A 24,812-nucleotide genomic window follows, 5' to 3' on the forward strand; every position below is an offset into this window, starting at 1 on the left:
TTGGATTCCCGCAGGACCTTTCCGAGTTTCAGGGTGGAATCCGAAGGCGGTCCTGTCAAGTTTTATAGTCTTTATAAGTTTAGTTTTTCTATTAAAGTCAACAGTGATTATTTTGGAATTATAAAAAAATTCATTAGGTATTGTGTAATTTAGAAAAGTTTCATTGAGTTATTTGTAAATGGGCCTTAAATCAAAATAACAATAGTGATTGATGTTTTCATTAGAAGTCGTTGGTGACTAGTTGAAAGAAAACCAAATAAAATGATGGGCCCGCTCATGGAAAGGAAAGAACAAAAGGGGGACCATGTCTAGTAGACTTGGGCCTGGGTTATCGATTAACCCTTAAGCATGAACAAAGCTGAAATGCTCATTCATTAACCCTTTGATTAGAGTTTGCAACATTTCCATGCAATTGGGCGAAACCATAAAAATACTAAAACAAACAAATGAAGTCTAATTAAATATTAATCAAGCAAAATTACTACTCTAATTAAATAAAATTAAGTACTAATAAATATAGTTTTAGGTATAAATATAGTTTTAGGTATAAATAAATATAATAAAATGTGCTACTCAATGTTTTTCCCATGTATAATGTTAAATATTCATGAGAATTGAAATCTAAAGGAAAAGTTGATGGGCTTTCTTTTGTCTTGGACTATGGGAGTAAATGTCAAACAAAAGCACTCAATGCATAAAGAATGCCCATAAAATCTTTGGAATTAACCTCTAATCTTTAACATAACTTTGTCACCGACCATTCTCCCTAATCGTCCAACATGACTGCAAGGCTATACCTCTAGTACAATGATTCTTAACACCATTCACAAGTCTCAGACCAGACAGTCAAAACTACTAGTCGTCCGGTCGTCCCCATCAAACTATCAACTGAAACAAGTTCCAGAAAAGCCTCCACCCCATAAACACAATGATCCTTCATTTTAAGCCTCCACATCACAAATTGGAAATTCTGGGTCTTCAATTCCGGAGGCTTAGATTTTTCAGTAAAGTAACATCTTTTACTTAGCCATGGCACTGGTGGTTTGTTGGTATGACTTCGTGTGCTTTGGCATTATTGGGGTTGCCTTCTGCGGTGCCTTATGGGTCATTTGGAGGAGGGAAGGTGCTTCAGCAAGATTCGAAGACAGCACCATGTATGAGAGCCTCCTGGTGACCCGACCCGACAATGAGGTGTTTGTGAGTGCATTGCCAAGGGGTCACGTGAGTACTTCGCAGCTATGGACCAGTTGCTGGAAAGGGCTTCACCCAGCTTGGCTCTTGGCCACTCGCTTCTTCTCCTTTGTGGCCTTGGCTGGCTTCTTGGCTTGGGATGTTGTCGATTACGATGCTTCCATTTTCATTTACTACACCGAGTAAGATTCTCTGCTTATTCATTCATTAATTTGATGATTTGATGTTATACTTTCTCAGTATGTTGCTTAATTTGATACCCTGTACATATCTTCCTAATTCAGCAGATCATTGTAATGCTTTTGCTTCATCACGTTTTTTACAGACCCACATTAGGAAAAAGTAAATTAATGGTCCATCCATAGTAGTTTTATCTCACAAGTAAATAGTAATTGTAATTTTGAGGAAAAGGGTGTGACCTTGGATCAATTTGGTAAAGTATGTAAGAGGAGGATGGTACATCAAGCTCACCCAACATTCTGCACATCATGTGCATGAGGCGAACCCTGTATGAGGCTCGTGGCTGTTTAATTAAGATGTATGTGTCCCATTTGCATTGAAACAGAGATTGAAGCACCACTTACACTAAAATGTCCCTGGAAACATAAACAAGTTGATAAGCTAAACCAGTGATTGCTGACATGATGAGAAGAACATGGACCTGGAAATAAGGGCCTAAAATATAACTTTAGAGTTTAGAGTACACTGTCATAGTTCCTTAACAACTGTTACTGTTATTTATGATCATGCTCTCATCAACTTAACCTTCAAACCATGTCCATTCTCAATACAAGTTCTTCCCCTCAGATTGCATTCCTCTGGATCTATGTCAGTTTCATTTGTTCATCATATTTGACCTTATGTGTGTTAATGTTCTGTTAATAATCTCCTTTATTATTTTTTGATGTTGTTGACACGCAGGTGGACGTTTTCATTAGTGATCGTCTATTTTGGGGTATGTCAGGCTTTACAACATCACAATTTTTTCTTCGTTTTTTGTTGACATTAAAGAAAAGAAACACACATTTTTTTCCTGTATTATTTGCTCATTTTCATAGTTTTCCATACCAGTAATGTTCTATATGCTTTGGTGTGGAGACTTTCACATAGACAAACATATATGTACAGTGTACAAATTCAATTTAGGCTTTGCGATAAGAGCCCTTTTTTTAGCCAGTTTAGGCCTTTGCAAAGAGTGCTATCGACCCCTTCCCTCTATTTCTCGCACTTCTCCCATCCCTCACGGGTAAAAGCGTGCGTATAGAGGCGGCTGAACTAACCATTCGGGGTAAGAAGATGGAGTAATGGATTGTTAAGTTGTTCAATTAGCGAAACCACTATTTATTTCAAATCAGATCATGCTTTTCCTTTACCCATTGCTAATTTCTCTGTATAGCTGGGAACCATAGTGTCTGGGTATGGTTGGTGGTTGTCCTCAAACAAACCCCCTTCTGAAAATGAGACAAGGGCTGAATCTTCGGGAAGGAATTTGGAAGAGGATAATTCAACCATTACTACTTATAGGATAAAAGAAAATAACGGTACCATCAAATTGCAAAGCCACTATGCTCAAGAGGAGAACCAGCAAAGAGCAGGATTCTGGGGATATCTTATGCTAATTGCATTCCAGGTTAGTTAATCAAGATCCTGATTTTGTACTGTATAGACTATTGCAATTATATATGTATGTCCGTACCCACACATTGACTAACTATATTATCAAATTTGGGTTGCTAGAATTGACAATGCCACAGAATTGTTTTAAGTCACATTTGTGGATAATGTTAGAAATACTAGCTTGGTTTTTGAAAATTTTTGTGAATGCCTTTTCTTTGAGATATCCAGTATGCTGAGAAGCTGATGTATCTTGGTAACAGACTTGTGCAGGAGCTGTTGTCCTCACAGACATTGTCTTTTGGTGTGTCATCCTCCCATTTTTATCAAATGCTCACCTTAGCCTAAATATGGTGCGAGTCTACTTCTTTTAATATGTCCAAATCTCGTATACTCCTGAATTGTAGGTTTTTTTTTTACTTTATTATGTTTCCATTCAGCATCTAAGATATATAATGCTGCTATCTTATTCCAATCTTCCTATCACACCTGAATATATTGATCAATGACTAATTTGTATGTGTGCTTGGCAGTTGATGGGTTGCATGCATACTTTGAATGCGGCTTTTCTTCTTCTGGATACCTCCATTAACAGCCTTGTAAGCATTGCAATATGGCAGCCTGGAAGCTCTTCTTATACACCTGGTTTTACCATGTCTTTCTCATCATCTCTTCAATGATGTACATTTCCATCTTGTTTTTCAGCCATTTCCTTGGTTCCGGCTTTCGTATTTTGTGCTTTGGAGCTGCATCTATGTCATCTTCCAATGGGTCATTCAGGCATGCGGTTTCCCATGGTACGCATAATTAATTAAAATCTTCTTTGTCACAACTTTAGTTGGTGATTAACTGATTATAAAGAGCTAGTAACATTATCTTGACTATCTTGCAGGTGGCCATATCCTTTCCTCGAGCTTGATACGCCATGGGCTCCATTATGGTATACCAGCTATATATATCCTGTCTTGCCTTCACTTCAAGTTATAAGCATGAAAATCTAATGGATGTTTCCTATTTCACAGGTATTTTTGTATGGCAGTGGTTCACATCCCTTGTTATGGGATTTTTGCACTGATTATAAAAGCAAAGTATTCAATTCTCCCCAAATTGTTTCCCCATGCTTTCGTGAGGCCATACTAGTTTTGATTGTTATTCTTGATACAAGAACTACGAACAATGGGGAGTGGTTTGGATTTTGATTGCTTTCTTGTGTATATAAACAAGGGTATGCTCCAATGTTTCATCCCCCTCTGGATATTTTTGATTCACATATTCTACAATGTTGTTAAAATTGCTGGACCAATGTCATAACTTTTCTGTCACAATGAAGCTACATCCCATAATTATTTGACTTTTCGGAATTGGTTTTTATCAATCATGTTTTAGTTGTGTTGTGCTTCTTGTTTTATGAATCATGTCACAATGTAGACGGAAATTTTTTTTTTTTTTCTTTTTGCCACAATGTCAGTGTGTTATGTGGATAAAGACTCACTTGGCATCCCATGAGATATGTTTTATCTTGAAATTAGAGAAAGTTTTATGTGATAAAGTATAAGAGTATATGTGCTATCATGTTATTGGGTTGGGATACCAAATCAGCCATAACCCTGTTATATGGAAGTTTTTCTCATGATCTACAAAGTGACATCCCTGTTAGACATCTGGGTAAGAAGCTTTTATTTATTCATGTTCGACAGGGTAAGTGATAAGCAACAAATACTTTATGCCCATAAATCTCTTGTTATGCCTACAGAAACCAATGGAACAGAATCTCCTGCTAGAATGAACAACAAACATTCAACCATGCAACGTTTTGCATACAGATTCATAGGAAAAACTTCCAAAGGATTACATGTGTGCCCAGTCCTCAATGCAATTTAAACACAATTGTTAGGTCAAGGATTATCTTCAAAAGAATATGAGCTAATCGGAAACTATTTAGTAATTTAATTTTGATCAAATAAATAACTGGTTACACTATTTTTAGTAAATATTGAAATGATCATAATGATAATCAAATGGTCAAACAAACAAGTCTTGATTTTGTTGAGTTTTGCAAGATAATTCTTCAGTAGTATCTAAAAATTAGACCGTTCAGATCATTGGACCGTGATGACCCCAGCAATACGGGTTTACTTCTCATCAAAGAGGATACATTTTAATAATGATTGTTCAGGTGGATTTTAAGCATCAACCTCTGCCAAATTTTTGCCATGCTTATAGATGCCTACAAGACGTTCTCAAGAAGAACGGCAAAGAGTGTGGTAGAGCAACTAGAGGCTTTGGGCTCCGCACAAATGAATTTTTTCTGAAAACTATATATTTCATTTTCATATATAATCCTTTTCTGTTTCTCGTAGTCTACGAGTCTACCAAAGAAATTTTGAATCTCATGATTCTCATCACAGCTGCTCCAATTTGACCAAATAGTAAATATACCCAACATGGTTTAAGACAAACCAACTGCTTTGGAGAAACAAATTGACAATATCTTAATGAAATCACAATCAGACATGGCTGAATTTATGATTGTTATTAGGGATCTACACTAATACCCATGAGTTTTGATCGGTTTCCTAATTTAGTTTCTAAACTTAAAAAGTTTCTGTTTGTGTCCTTCAATTTTTTATTCATTTGTTTAATAAGGACAAATAAAACATTTATCCAAAAATTTGATGGAACAAGGGCTATTTTATCATTGAGATGTTACTCACTTCTCATTTACCTCCCCACTCCTAAACTTTACACTTTCTCTATTTCATCTTCTTCCCTTTCACTTCCATCTTCCTTCCTATTAACGTGAAACGTACGTATTGGTTAAGATACAAATATTCTGCCCAACATACATATCTCTAGAAACTAAAAATTTCAAGATTGAGTACTTGAATGGACAAAATTGCTCTTATTTCGTCAAGTTTTTAATATGAGTGTTTCATTTTGTTCTTACTAGACACTTGAATTAAAATTTAAAGATTTAATTGGAAAATTATAAAGTTCACCAAAATAGAAAATTGTCAAAATTCATATTAATGTTTGTAATCCTTGTTATTAGAATCTGATTGCACTACTTACCATCACAACAAGGGGCGTCATTCGGTCGGTTTGAATGATTACCAAAACCAAACCAAAAATCTTTATAAACTTCGATTTACGGTTCATTTCTGGTTTATCTTCGTTTTATGATTCATGAATCATGGAAAAGACCAAATTCAAATAAAATTTACTTTGTGTTTGGAGAGATGTATTTTGGTTTATATTTGTTAGGGGTGCACACGGTTCGAATAACCGAACTATTACCCAAAAACCATATCAAAACCGATATTTTCAAAATGTCCATTTCAAGAACCGTAACCGAACCAAAGCTAGGCAAAACTAACAGGTACGATTATCCAAGCTAATCGATTCGGTTATCTGGATATCGACTAGTGAGATCAAGAGAGGCGCCGATGGGTGAGATAGAGAGAGGTGCCGATGGGTGAGAGAAAGAACGGCGAGGAGAACGACTAATGGCGACGACAAATGCAGAGAGAGGGAGAAGAGAAAGAAGAGAGAGAGATTGCATAGCGTGGGAGCTGCTTGCAGAGAGAGGGAGAAGAAAAATGAGAAAGAGATTGCAGAGAGGAAGGAGAGAAAAAGAGAGAGAGAGAGAGAGAGAGAGGCGGCTGATCAGGACTTGTCCTGACCTATCCTATCCAGTTCATAGGACACAGTCTTGTCCTTGTTGGCGTGAGTCAACTCTTTCAATTAATTACTGTAATTAATGGATAACAAGGCCAGACCTTGTAATTAGGTAGAGATATACGGGTGTAATTATGCATTGATTTATTTTCTGTAATTGTGGCTTAGGCTCTTTGTACATATACCACTTTGTGGTGTCAATGATTAATCATCAGAAATGTCTCAAACGTGTGTTTCATCATGGTATCAGAGCCAACTCTGATATCCTCTCTACTACCATAGGAATCATAGGGTTCTTCACGTTTATAGATTGTTCATGATCAATTTGGTTAACAATTTTTCATAAAATCGTTGTGTTCCTTTTTTTTTTTTTTTTATGATCTCTGCAACTTATTCTGTTGCACCATAACCGTGAGAAGCCCACTGCTTTGTATCGATCTTGTTCCATTTTTTACCAGATCGTGAGAATCTTATATCCCCAACTGAATTTTTTCCAATCGTGCATCGCCATCTACAAGCCATCATCTGTGCTTCACCGTCGACCCACCATCGTTACTGCATCATCACAGTCGAGAACGTGGACCGCTCTGCTTGGCCGCCTAGACCTTGCCCAGCCTTGCCCAGCCCATCCGCACCTAGCCCAGCCTCGCCAAGCCCAGCCTCGCCAAGCCCAGCCTTGCCGAGCACTTGTTCAACCAATCTCATCTGGCAGCCATGCTCCTAATCCACCAACCACCCAATCGCTTCGGTACCATCGATCGGGTCACGCTATGACTTGTGCTCTACATCGTGTGGTCACAATGTGTCACCATCAAAGAGAGGCTAGCTCTTTCTTTCTTTGTTTTGTTTCGTGCATAGCACTAGTTTTTTTTTTTCCAATTTATATTACTCTTCTGTTATTTCATATTTTAAAAAAAAAAAAAAAAAAAAAAAAGGAAGAAAAAGGAAATTTTTTACTGGATACTCAGGATATGTCTTTCTTAATTACTCTTGATAAGACATATTTGGCAAAATCTGACTTTAAGGTGGAGACATTGGTTCCTAGCCAAAATTTTGTCCCTACTTCCGGCTTTGTTGCCACGTCAGGTACACCTATTTCTGCTTTGAGTACTCCTAAATTTACATGTGATAATGCTTGGATAATTGATTCTGGTGCTTCTGACCATATAACTAATAATCAGTATGTGATTCAGTCTTTGTCAAAACCTGTCTCTCCACATTTTATTACTAATGTCAATATATGGTGTGTCCTCTCCCGTTGTAGGAGTCGGTACTGTGTCCTTGTCTTCATCTTTGTCTTTATCTAATACGCTCTTTGTTCCGTCGCTTAATTGCAATCTTATTTTTGTTAGTCAACTAACCAAGTCCCTTAATTGTGTTGCAACCTTTTTTCCCTCTCATTGTATTTTTCAGGGCATCCGCACACAGAAGAGAATTGGTAGTGGTACTAGAAGAGGGGGCTTGTATTATCTAGACAACAGTGGCAATTTAGGCCGCTTTGGACATACTCATTTAGTTGATGACAAGGTCTTGGGAAATAAGAAGATGGTTTGGTTGTGGCATCGCCGATTAGGCCATCCTTCGTTTTCCTATCTTCGATGGTTATTTCCCTTCTCGTTCATTGGTTGTAGTGCTTCAGACTTTCGGTGTGCAACTTGTGTGATGGCTAAAAGTCACCGTACTCCTTTTACTCTAAGTGATCATCGGGCTATTTCTCCTTTTCAACTCATTCATTCTGATGTTTGGGGGCCAGCTCCACTGACTACTACTAACGGTATGCGCTGGTTTATTACTTTCATTGATGATTGTACCATAATGGTGTGGGTTCAGTTTCTCCGATATAAATCTGATGTTTGTGCTGCAATTAAGTCTTTTTATCAAATGGTTCAAACTCAATTTCAATCTCATATAATGGAAGATTGGAACACATCATCGTGCTCAGTACAACGAGAGGAAGAAGACCCAGGTGGTTCCGAGCCTCATCGTCGCCGAAATTGGAAAAACTTGAGGGTGGGATTTTCAGGTCTGGGTTTTGATCCGATATTTGTTTGGGTTTTTTGAGCAAGTGATGGGCATGGGAAGGAAGAGAAAAAAAAAAAAAAAAAAAAGGAAAGAACGGTGATGGTCTCGCAGACCATTTCCGCTGGACGGCGGCTGTGCGAAGAGAGAGGCCTTCGGGAAGGGAGGAGAGAAAATAGAGAAAGGAGAGAGGAGAAGGAGAAAGAAAGAGGATAGAGGAAGGGAAAAATTGTTTTAATGAATTTTATTTCCACGTGGCATACATGTCAGTAAAAAATATACATCAACATTGTCCTCGCTGGCACTTAACGCCAATCACCTAACGTAGTTAAGCATTTCGTAGTTTTCGGGGGTTCATGGATGCGCTTGAAATTTTTAGGCTTTCGTGGACACACTTGAAATTGGCGTCATAGTTTATGGGCAAATATGTAATTGAGCCTAAACAATAACAATAACTATACACTAAACTCTATTAAATATTCTATACCCTATTGTATAGGGTATATAGTATAAGGTATAGGGTATAGGGTATAGGGTATAGAGTACAGAGTATAGGATATAGGGTATAGAGTTTAGGGTTTAGGGTTTAGGTTTAGGATATAGGATATATGGGGGTTTGGTTTAGTCTATAATAGGTATTAAACTATATAAACTATAAATAAACATATATAAACATCTATAAACTATAATAGGGGGTTTGGTTAGTCTATAATAGGTATTAAAACCATATATAAACTAATTAATATATAAAAAGTAATATATTTTATAAGTGGTGGTTCGGTTCAGTTAAAACAAAAAATTTCAATATTAAAAACGAATACCGAACAGCTCATTTCAGTTTAGTTTGGTTTGGTTTGATAACCGGAAAAAAAAAATAAAAAAATAAAAAAATAAAAAAAATAAAACCAAACCAAACCAAACCAATCCGGTCAGTTTGGTTCGGTTCGGTTCGAAACTTGGTTTTTTGGTATTTTTGTGCAACCCTAATATTTGTCATCTTCCCAACTTAATAGTTAAAAGTATATCACAAAGCAAAAGCAAGTCTGATGGACCCATTTAAATTTATCTTAAAAAGTTTTCAGTACAATTTTAGGAAATATCCTACTTAAGCTACTCATTTACGAGTAGTCACTTGTTCATTGTATTTAGGGTTAAATACAAAAAAAGGTCTATAAACTTTATATTAATTATCAATTTGATATACTAATTATAAAAAGTATCAATATGGTTCACGAATTTTTCAAGTTGTACCAAAGCAGTAAAATTGTTAACTTTCATCAAAAAAGTTAACGGAAACTGGCCATGTGCATAACATATGTCCACATTTTTGAGGCATTTCAGTCCGTTCATCACATTTCATGTGACCAGTTCCATTAATTTTTTGAATAAAAGTTAACGTTTGTACTGTTTTAGTACAACTTGGAAAATTCGTGGACTAAATTGACACTTTTTATAGTTAGTGGACCAAATTGAAATTAAGTGTAAAGTTCATAGACTATTTTTGTATTTAACCTTGTATTTATACTGATTCCTAAAACTTTGACCACCCCCTACTTAACAGGCAAGAGTCTACTGCAAAACAATCAAACATTACCTACTTCCATTCTAAATCAGTGGTCATATTTTGACCCAATTATGGTTAAGCGGAAGATATGGTCCCCAAAACTGTGTCAATTTCATCGTCTTCTTACAAGAAAGATAAAAATAATAATAATAATAATAATAATAAAAGAAAATGACAAGCCATCTATCTAAGTATCTAGTGAATAATTAAGTCACAGGTGTTGTCTACGCAGAGGCCATATCTAGCTTAGAATTTCTCATCTACTGATCTTCACTCCTTTTCTTGAAGAAACCCCACTTTGAGAGTTGAAAGTTGAGATTCTCCTTTTTCTGGGTCTCTGAGATTTTGTCTGAGTCTACAATTTCTTCAGAAATGTCCAGTTTGGAAGGCTTGGGGTACTGGCTTCAATGGCAAGTGGTAGTCTGTGCTGTGATTATTACTGGCCCCGCAGTGGTAGCTCTAAAGTTTTTGAAGAATGCAAAGCAAGAACCTCTAAATTCTCTGGACTTGTGGAGCACTTGCTGGAGACCCCTCGATCCTCTTTGGCTTCTCTTGTACAGAGCTTTCGCTTTCCTTTGCTTGGCTAAAATGCTCTACGACTTGATGGCCCTATTTGGATTTTTGGTCTTCAATTTCTACACCCAGTAATCTCTGATTAACTAATTCCTCAGTCATTTTTCGTTTCACCTTTGTTGAGATTATAAGACTTATTAGTGTTGGTCAATGGCAAGAGCTGTCTAATCTTTTGTTTCCCTTTGGTGTAAATTGGTCTGCAGGTGGACTTTTGTATTGGTTATGCTCTATTTTGCGGTATGATAAGCTCAATTAAACGCTGTTTAATTTGTCCCCAATGCTACTGAGTAAATCAACTAAGAAACTGTGTATATATTCTCATTTGAAATTAAGCAGCTTTTGCTTTACATATACTAGCTATTGGTTTCTGTGTGCAGCTGGGGACAATTATATCTGCACATGGATGTTGGGTTGGAAGAGCTAAGCTCACTAAGATGAGGGATTCAAAAGAGCCAAGAACTGCAACCTCTAAGTCCAAAAGCCACCAAGCTCGAAATGGGATAAGTGAAAGAGCAGGATTCTTTGGATATCTAATGCTGACTACATATCAGGTCAGTCCACCAATATCTCATGCATTTTTGTGGCTTTTTTCGCAGAATTAGTCTTCTATAAAATGAGATTGCTAGCTACTTGGTGCTAAATTCTTTGATCCTTGGTAGAATTGATAAATAGTTTTTTTAAGTTTAAAATCAATCAATCCATGAAGCTGTTCAGGGCATGACTTTAAAGGGGTTATAGTTTTGAATGTTTTGATGTACGTTTCCCAAATTATGGTCTTTGCATCTGATTGAAGGCTTGAGGCTAATATATTTGTCAAAACAGATATGTGCAGGTGCTGTTATGCTAACAGACATTGTATTTTGGTGTCTTATACTACCATTTCTAACAAGTATGCAATTTGAACTAACCCTGGTGAGTGTATCCTCTTCTTGTAAAAAGTATGATTGAAATAGTCTCATAAGGAGAGGTTCTTAATACCCAAAATATCCTCTAACTTGATGTTAATGGTTTAACCTGTGGTTGGCAGTTGATAGGAGCCATGCATGCTGTGAATGCTGGTTTTCTTATTGTGGATACTGCTATCAATAACCTTGTAAGTTACTATGAACTTGTAACTGTACTTACTACAATACCATCATAACTATTGCTTTTTGGTTGAAGAAGATATAAGATGTCAGATCTGATTGTGGCAATGATGCTGCTGCTGCTGCTATATATATATATATATATATGCTGTAATGAATAATGATTCCACTTGCCATCTTCATCTTGTTTAATTTCAGCCATTTCCTAACATGTTGGGGTTTGCATATTTTGTGCTCTTCGGCTCCGTCTACGTTGCTTTCCAATGGGTCATTCACGCCTGTGGATTTAAACAGTAAGCATGCATTTTTGTGCTTCAATTTTGATTTATTTATTATTTTTATTATCATTGCCTTATTGGTATGCCCTCCAAGTACCAACCATAGCATAGTAATTAGCAATAACATGTATTCTCCTCTGTATGTCTCTGTAATTCCCAGCTGGCCATATCCCTTCTTTGAGCTCAATACACCTTGGGCACCTTTATGGTATGTTTATTCTACACCAACTTTGATCATTAACCCCTTATCATCACCTTCAATTATTATATATTTATAATCTGATTTAATTAATTTTGTGCATTCCTGCAGTTATTTTGGGTTGGCAGTGTTTCATATTCCCTGTTTTTGGGTATATTCCATGATCCTAAAGGCAAAAAGTTCAATTCTGCCCAGATTGTTTCCCCGTGCATTTGTAAGGCTTTACTAGTATAGAGTATAGTATTACTCACTCTATCTTCCTTGATAAGCTTACTCTGTTCCTGAATTTAACTGCGGAATGGTTAAATTGCTCAGATGATTTTATTTTTATATATTGCTAGATATAAACCTACACTGCAAAATGGTTTTTTTACCTTTCTTTGGTTGGATATGCAATTAAGAGAAAACAGTAAGAATCTGCAGAGAGTAAAATTCCTTGCCCAAAAAATGGATAAATGTCACGCTAAAGCTGTGCCTGAGAGTAGAGACTGAGAATTGAGGAAGAGAGATGGTTGTCTCATATATTGTTGGCCTTATTTCGCCTCAGTATCATTCTAGTTTTCTTGTTTTTGCAATTAGCTTAGGTTGGGCTTCTTTGGAGGCTGTAGTAGTGTATTGGTAAGTGCTCAAGTAACAGCTGTTGCTGCTTAGGTTTTTGGATTGAAAATAACAAAATGTATTTTTTAAGGTATTGGAAACGAAGAAAAGATGAGATTTTTTAAATAACCCAAAAAGAAAAGGGAATGGGTGTCTACTTGTGTCTATGCAACTTCACTGGGGTAACAACCTATTGTGTAAGTAAAAAAGATTTTCAAACCAACCAATGGCCACTCCTAGTTAATATGCACTCAAAATTTACCAAATCATGTGTGAGACTCTATAAAAGTGGTAAACAAAAATACTAAAATTTGTTGCAATGTAAAGTCATTTCAACAGTTGAAATACTCGCAGCAAACACACGACTAAAGCCGTCTGCCAATGACATTTGCAATAAATCAATAATGTATGCCAGCCCTCATATCCCATTCAACAAGTGCCTTAAAAGAGGTTCCAACAATTTCAAAAGAAGAATGACCAAATAGGCTTTTTTACTCAAATATCATCTAGACTATAGGGGTTGTGCTCCCACTCAAACATTTTTTCTTGTAAATTTATCATCTAAAGTTATCAATATGTGCCAATGTAACACCTACCATCCATATTTCTATTCAATCATCAATTTTTTTCTCAAACTTCTTAATTTGCCCTTAAGTATAATTAAATATTACTTTTGTAAAATTCGTTAAAAATAGCTCGGGTCTCGGAAAAAATCACCGAAAAATCATTCGGACTCATCTCAGTGAGTATTAATTATCTAAGTAGTCAAAATATTATTTTTGACTTCCAACCTATTTTTGAAAATCACAACTTCTTTAAATAAATTATCAAAATCTCATAATAAATTTTAAATAAAATTTAAAAAATTTGCAAGGGTCTCACATCGGGGGGGGGGGGGGGGGTGAATGCCATATTGGCACATATTGATAACTTCAGGTAGTAAATTGCAAGAAAAAAAGTTTAAGTGGTATGGGAGCACACCCCCTATAGTCCAGGTGGTATTTGGGTAAAAAAGCCTAGATTTTTTATAGCAAGTCATGATCAGAAAATTTGGAGGAAGAATCAATAAAGGCTTTGAAAGACAAGAACTTGGCTACTATTGAAAATTAAATTCCAAAGATGCCGAAACCAAATGCTACTAACCTACCAAAGGAGAAAACACAATCGAAAAGAACACAAACAATAAGAGAAACGAAAACTACTTTTACAAGCATCAGTTAGGCATTCAGTTTAAGATATTGCTTGACAAAAGATAACTGCAATAGAAACCATGTAACCTCAAATGGTTTTATTTAGAGGCATCAAAAATGAAATGAGAGATGCAAGGAGAGAGTGACAATTAAGACAAAAGCTCTAAAAAGTACGGTGTACAAGCAAAGCAAGCATAAACACAGGAACTACCTGAGACATGGTTCTAAACAAAATGAGTATCATTCCTATGATAGAAGATTGAGATAATTGCCAATTTTGATTCATATGCAGGATTAATAGTAACTCCAACAGTTCTCCAGAATTTTCAATAAATTACTTCAGTAATTGCAATTGTGCCACAATAAGTAGCATAGAAATGGCAGTTATATCTTGATTATAGATACAAACACGAGTATTTCAGCAGCAAATGAGTAAAACAAAAGACATCAAAGTCTTAATTTCACAGATAAAATATCACATGCAACAGGTTGTTAAGTTTACAAAATAAGATTACCAACAGTAACCCATCAAATGGATTTATCAAAGACACATAGCTGATAAGCAACACTATCAAATTCTGAAAGTTGTATGAGAAACGAAGAAAAAAACTGATAAGCACTTCAAGGAGAGCCCAATGCATATTGTTCTGAAGTCAATTCCCAAAGAACTCCAACAAGAAATTGTCTCAATAGAAACATTCAGAAACCACATTCCACCAATTTGATACCAACAATTAAAATTCAACCATCCAATAGATAAATAAAGGCAGGTAAAATCACATTATAAATATAAAAAAAATAAAAAAATAAAAAAAAAGTTAATAATTATCCATTGAACTCCAAAATTGAAATCAAGATTCTAAGTAGCAGAACATAAACCACAAAACATAAAATATAACAAAAACGGTTCCAAGTCCTAAACCTCGATTATTTAAAATTAAACCATCTGTTGAGAGCCCTAACATAACATAGTGATAGCAAAACGACAAGAACCGTTGCGTTTGACTCAGTCGCCACCGGCCTTCTGATAAACGTAGGTGAGGCCACACTTACCACAGTAGTGTCTGTCAAAATGGTTGGCCATGAAAGTCCCGGCACCACACTCAGCATTGGGGCACTCCTTCCTGAGCCTCTGGACCTTTCCAGAGTCGTCGACCTTGTAGAACTGGAGGACGGCGAGCTTGACCTTCTTGTGCTTGTGCTTGATCTTCTTGGGCTTCGTGTACGTCTTCTTCTTGCGCTTCTTGGCTCCACCTCGGAGACGAAGCACCAGGTGGAGAGTCGACTCCTTCTGGATGTTGTAGTCGGCTAGGGTTCGGCCGTCCTCGAGCTGCTTCCCGGCGAATATGAGACGCTGCTGGTCTGGGGGTATGCCCTCCTTGTCCTGAATCTTCGCCTTCACATTGTCAATGGTGTCCGACGACTCAACCTCTAGGGTTATCGTCTTCCCCGTTAGGGTTTTCACGAAGATCTGCATCTTTTCGACCAAATCGGCTAGGGTTTCTACCTCTCAACTTTCAAGGTGTGGTGTGTTTTCAATTGAGAGGGGATTAGGGTTTTTGAGGACCATGGGTTCTGAGAGTGAAATGACGTTTTTACCCCTGACGAAGGAGGCTTTTTTGCCATGCGGCTGTTGTATGTTTTTATGGGCCTTTCAAGATGTAATTTTGCGTGATTCTCCAAATGGGCTTTGACCCAGAACAAAATAAATGGGCTTGGCCCATCACTATGGAAACATATTGTTTACTAGTTACCGGAATGCCTTTAGAGAAAATTAGGCTTAGGTCCAAATTTGAACTACATTCGGACTAAAACCACATAAGTGTTTAGATTTTGATTAAAATTTATTTTTTTAAGATTGGGGTCCAAAAATTGTGACCAAGGAATAAAATTTCGGGTTTCGAGAAAATTTCGATAGAAATTTCGATAGAAATTTCGACGGAAATTTCGAAGATTTTTAAATTTCGACAGAAATTAGACAGAAATTGCTATCAAAATACAGAAATTTTGAATGAAACTTTACCATATGTTTATTTAACATATTATCTACTAAATTGATAAAAAAACATTGAAGAAATCAAATTATATAGTAGGTTTCATGTGATATAAAGTGAATATAATGTGCGCTGGAGCAAATATTGTTAAATAAAATTAGTATAATGAATAAATAAAATTAGTATATTCTTTATACTGTATAATTTAATTATACACTAAAATAGAAATCCTAATACTCTATATATTCTATATACCCTAATACTCTTTATACTCTATAATCTATACATTAAATCCTATATACTCTATGTTCTTTAGGATATTAGGTTTTAGGCCCTTTAGGATACTTTTAATTATTTTTTTATATAGAAATGTATTAAAGTTAAAGGTTTAAAATAACTAAACGAAATAGCAAACCTTTTTTTTTTCTTTCCAATTGCCCAAAGGCCCCAAACCCCCCCTCCTTTTTTCTCTTTTTTTTTTCTTTTGTTTTCTTTCCTTACTTTTTTTCCCCGTGCCTCTATCTTACGTTTTTTTTTTCTTATCTTTCCTTCCTTTTTTCCCGTGCCTCTCACCTAGCCAAGTTTTGTCTTCACTAAGTGTAACAACCCAAATTTTGGCTTATGGCAATTTTTTTACTTAAATTTTTCAAATTTGTTTTAAGGTTTGTTTAAAAGAATTAGAAATTTCTTTAAATTTATTTTAACTAACTTAGACCTTTGGTTGTGGTTCTAGAGCTTAGTTGTGTGGAAATGAATTTTAGAAAATGAAAATTCAAGAATTTGGCAATTATTATTTTTTTCAAAATTAAATTATAAGAGTAGGATTTTTCATAATTTTTTTTTAAAGAAATTTGACTATTTTGAGGTTATAGGAAATTAGTACTCATCAATACGAGTCCATATAATTTTTCGGTGAATTATTTGGTGTCTCGAGCTATTTTTGGTGAATTTCTGAAGTTGGACAAAATATAAAATATGAAAATTTCAATAATTTCGATAAATTTTGGTAAATTTCAGCGAAATCTTCCTGAAAAATTATTAAACATGTGTTTTGATTTCGGCACCCTAAAAAAATGAAATTTTAGGTGAAATTTCGCCGAAAATTTCGAAATTTAATACCTTGACTGTGACACATCATCAATTAATAATTATTTAATAAAAATATAATAATTGTGCAATACCTAAAGAGACCTTGACGTTTTGTTTGGAATGTATGCCGATAAGCCTGATATGATCTCATAACTAATGTGAATCAATTTTCAAGATTATTGATGATAATGTTGTTATTAAAAAAAAAAAAAAGATAATGCATTTGTTTTTTTTTTATGATCTGCACTCTTACACATATCTATTGTAAATTATAATAAAATAATTAATGACATGGACAACATAAACACATATTGGTACATTTAGAGCATGTATAATGGCATGGCTAAATGTTATGTTATATGCTAAATATAGCAAAATTGATAAAAAAGCTCACTACAATGGCATAGCTAAATTTAGTATTTGCTATGCTATTGCTAAATTTTTCACTATATATAGCAAAAAATTTAGCAATTGCTATTGAGAAACTCAAGATAAAAGTAGACTCATCATCTAAAAAGTATGGGTAAAGAAAGAATAAACAAACCTAGTGAAAGAAAGTGATTGGTTGAAAAAGTGTTGGGTCCCACGGAGAGAGAGAGAGAGAGAGAGAGAGAGAGAGAGAGAGAGAGAGAGAGAGAGAGAGAGGAAATGATATTCATGTGGGTGAAAAAGGTTGCAGCAAAATGCATGAAGATGGGTAGCTATCATGGGTTGATTGGCCATGTATTCAAATGTTACAATTCCTAAATTTGACTTTGACAAGAAAAATAATAAAATATTAATTTGGGTATTAAAATAATAATATTTAAATATATTTAATATTGAGCTCATATTAAAGATCTCATTAAAATATTTACAATAATATAATTATTAAAATAATTTAATATATTAAATTTAATTTATAAGGATATATGAATATATTAAAAATATAAACATACTAACATATAGATATAACTTTTGTGCCATTGGAGCAAAAAGCACAAAAGCTATTGCTAAATTCTAAAAGTCATGCTAAATATAGCATACAACAAAAAAGTCATTGTACATGCTCTTAGTACCTAATACATACATGAAAAATATACACGAAAAGGTACCAATGCACAATCATAACATCACTGCATAAGACTATTCTTGAAAATGAAATTTGAGTTTCTCCAAAAAAAAAAGAAAAAAGAAAATTTTAGAAAAAAGACTCCAACTATACCTTGTTTTGCAATTGAGGATGCCAATTTTAAGTTGTTCCAATTAAGGACTATATCTAATAGTCAGCTTCAATCAAGAGTTTTCCGTCAAGTTTGTCAACAAATCCGTTAAAAGTTGACCACGTAACCTGCACGTGATTTACTTTTAGGGGCAATTTCGTCTTTTTGTGCTGAATAAAATCAGACCCTCTCCATTTTAATGGATTATCAACTTAAACACAAAAAATAAAAAAGATTTGACGCTCTTAAACCATTGAAGAAAGGCTGTTAGGGTTCCAGAACCTTTTTCAGTGCAGTTCGACTCGAGAATAGTTGGGAATCCTTGCCACTTTGACTAAATCGAGATGGATATAGGTGAATTTCTCATACATGATGGGGATCCTCCAAACTATTGTAAGTGGTCCCGTGGTCCATACTTTGAGTTTTTACTTCTATTTTGGGTGTTTTGATGAAGTGCAATTTGTGGAATATTCTTCTTTTTTGGGTATGTCATCTCTGTGTTTATGTACTAGGTATGTCATCTCTGTATTTATGTACTAGTTTTTTGTTCGATTTCTTTATTGACCTTTTGTTCACTTCCAATTCCAATAAATTTATGTACTTGCTTGCAAAATAGTACTTTAATTATTAGGGTTTAGTGAAATTATTAATTAGTTAAATCAATTTAAATTTCTTAATTAGATAAATAAATTAGTTTACAGGTTTTGTTTTTTGTTTGTGGCATTATTAATTAATTATTCTATTACTTAACTACCAATTTGCTAAAGATGCATATTTTAGAGTCTTGTTGTTGATGGTTATAGTCCATTACTTAATATATGCATTCATATGCATAATTGCAGCTAATCCTGATCACTTTACATTGGAGATTCATCGTCGGGGTGCCTTGCTGACATTGAATAGTGCAACTGGAGAGTGCATTTATAATGCTGGAAAGGTGATTTGGGCAGACTATTGCAATTTGGACTACATGTCCTTGTTTGAAATGGATGGGATTGCAAACATGATACATGAGGATCCTATCTCAACCCCAACCATTGTATTTTTTGAATTTTTTTACGGTTCAACACCTAGTTAACTCAATGGAAGAACACATGTTTAGGGAATGTAATACTTTCATTGCAAAAGGCAAATCCCAAACAGTACAATCAGAATAAAAACTAAAATGCCAAACAAAGAAATATAACTACAAGAAAACAAAAGAGGACAAAGTGCAGAAAACAGCAGAAAATAAAACCAGACAGCAACAAACTAAAAAACCAACGCAAACTAAAACTGCTAGCACAAACTTAAGAAGGAGGGGGCATATCTACCCAATCCAAAGGACACTCTCTCCTCTTAGCAAGCAAAGCAACTTCATCTGCAGCTCTATTTGCTTTCCTATCAATCCACAACCATCGCACAGAAATGGAAGAACGCATGTTAAATAAATAAAATGTATTCAGTCCCATAGCAAATGCAAACAAAGCCAGTAAGCCACAAACAGGGAGTACAATAAAGCTAAACATCTCAAATTAAATAAATATAAAATAAGCAACAAAAATCCCAAATCAGAAAGTAGTGTTCGATTTGTTGGCTTGATATCAGAAGCACTACTGCGAATAGCTTGAACTTGAGACTTCCTGCATTTGTTAGTTGCCAATTAGGGATCAGGAGCATCATATCAGTACAAGAAAATACACCATACAAGACAATTCTTGAACCAGTTCAATTCTCAAATGATTAATCATATTGAAAGGCTAAGGTTATAGATACATTGTGGGGTCATTTGACCACAATAATTAGACAAATACCATACAGTATACAATACAATAATCAGAAATTAAGTGCAATATAAATTACCTGTGCTGCCGCTGCCAAGAGTTTAATTTGGTTTGCCAACAGTACCTTCAACTCTCGTATCTTGCTTCCAGTCCGCCCAGTCCCAGCCCGCCCATTTCCCCAAGTCCCCTAATTTTTCAAATCCTTTTCTCGGGACAAGGACATATTTTTCCACATACTCTTGAAAAGATTCTTCAGATAATTCATCATCAGATACAGCAAGATCAAACCTCCTATCCATTCCTTCCTTATACCATTCCTCCATCGACGGAAAATCAGAAGGCAAAGAAAAATCAGAAGACGCATCAGTATCTGACCCTGAATTACCACCAATTTTGTTGGATGATTCCTCCTTCTTCGCCTTCTTCTTTGCCTTCTTCTTCGCCTTCTTCTTTGCCTTCTTCTTCGCCTTCTTCTCCTCCTCCTTCCAGGCTTCTTCCCTCATCTTCTTTGAGGCTTCTTCTTCTTCTTCCCCCGTCTTCTTTGAGACTTCTTCTTCTTCCCTTGTCTTCTGCAAGGTTTGTGCTTCAAACATCAGTCTCAACTCTACTAGACTTTTCCTATTCTCGTTATGTTTCTTTCTCCTTCTCTGTCTCATCTCCCCATCACAACCTGTAAACCCTGAACTTACACCAGTTATCTTGGATTCCTGCATCTTGGATTTTGCCTTCCCCTTCAGGGCATTCTTCGATTTCGCACCCTGTTGGTCCCAAACAGTCACCCCCATCGATGTAGGTTAGGTTTGAAAGATAGTTATCTATTTGTACAATTGCAGCGTATCCCCAAATTGACCAAAGCAGAAGCGTATTTGCAAATACCCTAATTGGAAAATCAATAATAACAATCAAAAGAGAGAGATGAAAAGACAGAATCTACTGAATATATCAGAAGCTAAAGAATTCGATCTAAGATTATAGTTTTATCAAAAAACAAAAACATCAAGTTTACAGAATCAAAAAGCAATAACCGCAAGAATTTTTTAAAAGCAAAGAAAAAAAAGTGGAAATTGATCTGATAACTACATAAGAAAATACATAAATATATACAGAGACATAGAGAGCATAGTTGGTGTGAATCGGATTGGGAATGAGGTGAGAGAGAGAGACAGAGAATTGGGGTTTTGGTGGTGGTGATCACTTTCAATTGCGTTAATAATTGGGATTTTTGCCTCAAAAAAGATAAGTGGGTTTTTATACTTTCACCGCACTGAAAAAAGAAATTAAATTTTGAATTTCGAAAAAATTTTAATAAAAATTTTGAAGATTTTAAAATTTTAATAAAAATTATATAAAAACGACAAAAATTACTATTAAAATACGAAAAATTTTTAATAAAACTTTACTATATGTTTATTTAACATATTATCTATTAAATTGATAAAAAATATTGAAAAAATCAAATTATATAATAGATTTTATGTGATATAAGATGAATATAATGCGCGCTGGAGCAAATACTGTTAAATAAAATTAGTTTAATGAATAAATAAAATTGATATATTCTTTGTACTATATAATTTAATTATACACTAAAATCTAAACTCTAATACTCGATATACCCTATATACCCTAATACTCGATATACCCTATATACCCTAATACTCGATATACTCTATATATCCTAACACTTTTTAGGGTTAAATACAAAAAATGATCCTCTAACTTTCACTCATGCCTCAAAGTGGTCCATGAACTTCAAAACGTGACAAATTTACTCACAAACTTTTCAAAGTATTTAAAGTCGATACAAATGTTAACTTTTATTTAGTCAATTGATAGAAATGATCATATGCACCGCACATGACCATTTTTATGGGGGTATTTATGTCTATTAAAACAAACAAACTGAAAAAATAAAAAAAAATGGAAAAAAAAAACTAAAACTAGAATAAAAAAATAAAAAGGGGAGGTCCCCCCGTCCCAACCCTCGCTGCCTCCACCTTCCCCCTCCACCCCATTCGTAATCTCATAAAATCTCACTTGAATCACCAAATTAAACTAATTAGATTTGTATCAGAGCTTTGCCCTATCGCCATGAATGATCAATGACTCAAAAAAAAGCTAACAAACCCTTGACACAATCATGCAGAACTACCATCATTGAGATGTTGCATGTGGGACCTGCACCTTGAAACTCAAGGTGTCATACCAAAAGCTATATACAAATAGCAGCTAAACTCTCTTTTATTGCTGCAACACATGGATAATTAACAATTAATTATAACAGTTCTGTTAATTTCAGAGTACATCTATAAAGTTGATGAATGCTCCAAAATCAGATAAAAAAAATTATCTTCCTTACCAATTTATACTTCACGTTAATCATTACTCTCAATTTAACAACTTTTAAACAATCAGTTTCAGTGTATCACAAATTACAATAAACCCTAAATAATAAGCAGCTCAATTTAACAATTAAAACAAATGCCAAAAGCCAGAAATAGAATGCTATTGAATTGAGATCTAATCATTACCAAACAGAGAATTTTTTTATTTTCTTGCAAAGAAGAAACACAAAAAAATCTGAATTCATATACAAAAAAAAACACACACACGCAAAGCCCACATCGAGTGGAGCTCTCACTCACCTAGTGTCACCTAGCTCTTGGCTCACACAGTAATATTATCTGACTATCAAATTGCCACTCCTCACTTCTTGCTATTGTAATCGACGACCTTGGAGTCGGTGACAGACCGCGAGTGCTGCACGATGGACCGTCCGATCGAGTTGATCCAGTCCTCCTTCTCTTTCTCGGAGTCGGCGATGAAATACATGGTGTCGGCGTGCGTGGAGAGCTCGAAGGCCTACTGCTTGTTGAGGACGTCCTCGGTGCCCTTAATGGTGAGGCACGAGAATGGGGTGTGACAAGAGCCAGGAGGAGAAGGAGGGTGGAGGCAGCGGGAGGGACCTCCCCTTTTTATTTTTTTCTTTTAGTTTTAGTTTTTTTTTCCAGTTTGTTTTTAATTTTTTTTCAGTTTGTTTGTTTTAATGGACATAAATACCTCTATAAAAGTGGTCTGTGCGGTGCATATGATCACTTATGGTAATTGACCGGATGAAAGTTAATATTTGTACCAATTTGAAATACTTAAAAAAGTTCGTGGACAAATTTGTCATGTTTTGAAATTTGTGGACCACTTTGAGACATGAGTGAAAATTGGAGGACTAATTTTGTATTTAACCTTACTTTTTATACTCTATAATCTATACATTAAACCCTATATATTCTATATTTTTTAAGATATTAAGTTAGGCCCTTTATGATATTTTTAATTATTTTTTTATATATGAAATATCAAACTTTTTTTTTTCTTTCCAATTGCCCAAAGGCCCCAAATCCCCACTCTTTTTTTTTTTTTTTATAAATATTTTCTTCCTTTTTTAGTAAATAATTATAAACCCCCTAATTTTATCTTAGTTAATTCATAGTCTCCAATCATTTTATAGTTAATTCACAGTCCCTTATTTTACTTAAATTTTTGCCTAAACCCTATAATCAAGGAGTAAAATTTCTGTTTCGAGAAAATTTTCAATGGAAATTTTGACGAAAATTTCGGTTAAAATTTCGATTTCGATAAAATTAGATAAAAACGACGGAAATTGTTATCAAAATATGGAAATTTTGAATGACACTTGACCATATGTTTATTTAACATATTATCTACTATATTGATAAAAAATATGGAAAAAAACCAAATATTATAGTAGATTTCATATGATATAAGGTAAATATAATGCACGCTGGAGACAAATACTGTTAAATAAAAATAGTTCATTAATTAATAATTACATAAAAATGACCTTTTTTTAAGGGATATTTAATCATTTTGAATCCAATTATCCTTAAAACATATGTGGACAAATAAGAAAATGACATGTATTGTTATTTTCTAAACCACTTAATCCAATAACCAAAAATAATCTAAATAGATTGTGAGATCTCGAAAAGTTGGTTTATAATTTATTTTGAAATAAATAGTGATTTATTGATAATTATCTTGTTAATTCGGAGATATTAGAATTTTTCTGAGAAATTTTGGAAGGAAATAAATGAATTTGAAGTTGTAGAAAAATAAAATTTATCAAGACGAGCTCACGAGATTTTACAAAACGTTTTTCGGACCTCGAAGTTAATTTTGATAAGTTATTTGAATTTTAAGTGATTTCGGCGAGTCATTGAGGAACAATAAAAAGTAGAAAAGACTCAGTCTTGATTTTATTATTATTGGAAAAGTCTCGGGTCAACGAGCGCATAAACGCAAATGAAACGTGTTTTTTTTTCTTTTTTTTTTCCTTTTTTTTTTCTTTTCTTTTCTCTTCTTTTTTTTTCTTTCCTTTTTCCTTTTCACCCGTGACTTCTCCTGCTCTCCAATCTTCCCTTTCTCTCTCCAGCCTTCATTTTCTTTTCTTTCTCCAGACTTCTCACGCAGACAACACTTCTCCCTCCCCCTCACTCCTCCCTCCCCCTCCCCGATTTCCTTCTCTTCCGGAGCTCCTCTCCTCCCCGGATCTCCTCTCCCTCCAGTCTCTGCCTCCCTTCGGTCTCTGCGCCAAGCCTACTACCAACTTTCTTTTTTAATTTTGACCAGAGGTCAAGAAGATGAAGTCAAATATTAAATTACATGAAAGAAAGAAAGGCAGAGGCTTCAACCTTTTTTATTTGTTTGTTTTGGGTTTTGTTGGAATTGAAGGAATGGATGATTACATTCATTTATTCC

General features: G+C 34.8%; 4 protein-coding genes across 5 annotated transcripts; 2 read left to right on the forward strand and 2 right to left on the reverse strand.

The window, feature by feature from the left end:
* Window positions 1-926: 926 nt before the first annotated feature.
* On the forward strand, window positions 927-4,158 carry LOC147283192 (uncharacterized). Its single transcript, XM_086247972.1, has 8 exons — window positions 927-1,373; window positions 2,113-2,146; window positions 2,588-2,821; window positions 3,069-3,158; window positions 3,339-3,404; window positions 3,511-3,602; window positions 3,698-3,745; window positions 3,828-4,158. The coding sequence occupies exons 1-8, from the start codon at window positions 1,030-1,032 to the stop codon at window positions 3,943-3,945; spliced, it is 1,026 nt and encodes a 341-aa protein (XP_086104098.1). The 5' UTR covers window positions 927-1,029; the 3' UTR covers window positions 3,946-4,158.
* Window positions 4,159-10,269: 6,111 nt separating this feature from the next.
* Window positions 10,270-12,574, forward strand: LOC147283193 (uncharacterized). Its single transcript, XM_086247974.1, has 8 exons — window positions 10,270-10,710; window positions 10,843-10,876; window positions 11,017-11,190; window positions 11,462-11,551; window positions 11,667-11,732; window positions 11,923-12,017; window positions 12,163-12,210; window positions 12,313-12,574. The coding sequence occupies exons 1-8, from the start codon at window positions 10,439-10,441 to the stop codon at window positions 12,428-12,430; spliced, it is 897 nt and encodes a 298-aa protein (XP_086104100.1). The 5' UTR covers window positions 10,270-10,438; the 3' UTR covers window positions 12,431-12,574.
* Window positions 12,575-14,799: 2,225 nt separating this feature from the next.
* On the reverse strand, window positions 14,800-15,529 carry LOC147283194 (ubiquitin-ribosomal protein eS31 fusion protein). Its single transcript, XM_086246284.1, has one exon. It carries the CDS (start codon window positions 15,463-15,465, stop codon window positions 14,995-14,997), a length of 471 nt encoding a protein of 156 aa, XP_086102410.1. The 5' UTR covers window positions 15,466-15,529; the 3' UTR covers window positions 14,800-14,994.
* Window positions 15,530-19,379: 3,850 nt separating this feature from the next.
* On the reverse strand, window positions 19,380-21,237 carry LOC147283195 (uncharacterized). 2 transcript variants are annotated; one of them, XM_086248602.1, is made up of 2 exons: window positions 20,116-21,237; window positions 19,380-19,653 (listed from the first exon to the last, which is right to left on the reverse strand). In XM_086248602.1, exon 1 carries the CDS (start codon window positions 20,819-20,821, stop codon window positions 20,138-20,140), a length of 684 nt encoding a protein of 227 aa, XP_086104728.1. In that variant the 5' UTR covers window positions 20,822-21,237; the 3' UTR covers window positions 19,380-19,653; window positions 20,116-20,137. The 2 variants fall into 2 exon arrangements, with proteins under 2 accessions (XP_086104728.1, XP_086104726.1); XM_086248600.1 differs by lacking the exon at window positions 19,380-19,653 and adding an exon at window positions 19,682-19,895.
* Between the last annotated feature and the right edge of the window lie 3,575 nt (window positions 21,238-24,812).

The sequence above is a fragment of the Dryas octopetala genome, chromosome 6 (assembly GCF_963921425.1).
Source record: "Dryas octopetala chromosome 6, drDryOcto1.1, whole genome shotgun sequence".
NCBI lineage: Eukaryota > Viridiplantae > Streptophyta > Magnoliopsida > Rosales > Rosaceae > Dryas > Dryas octopetala.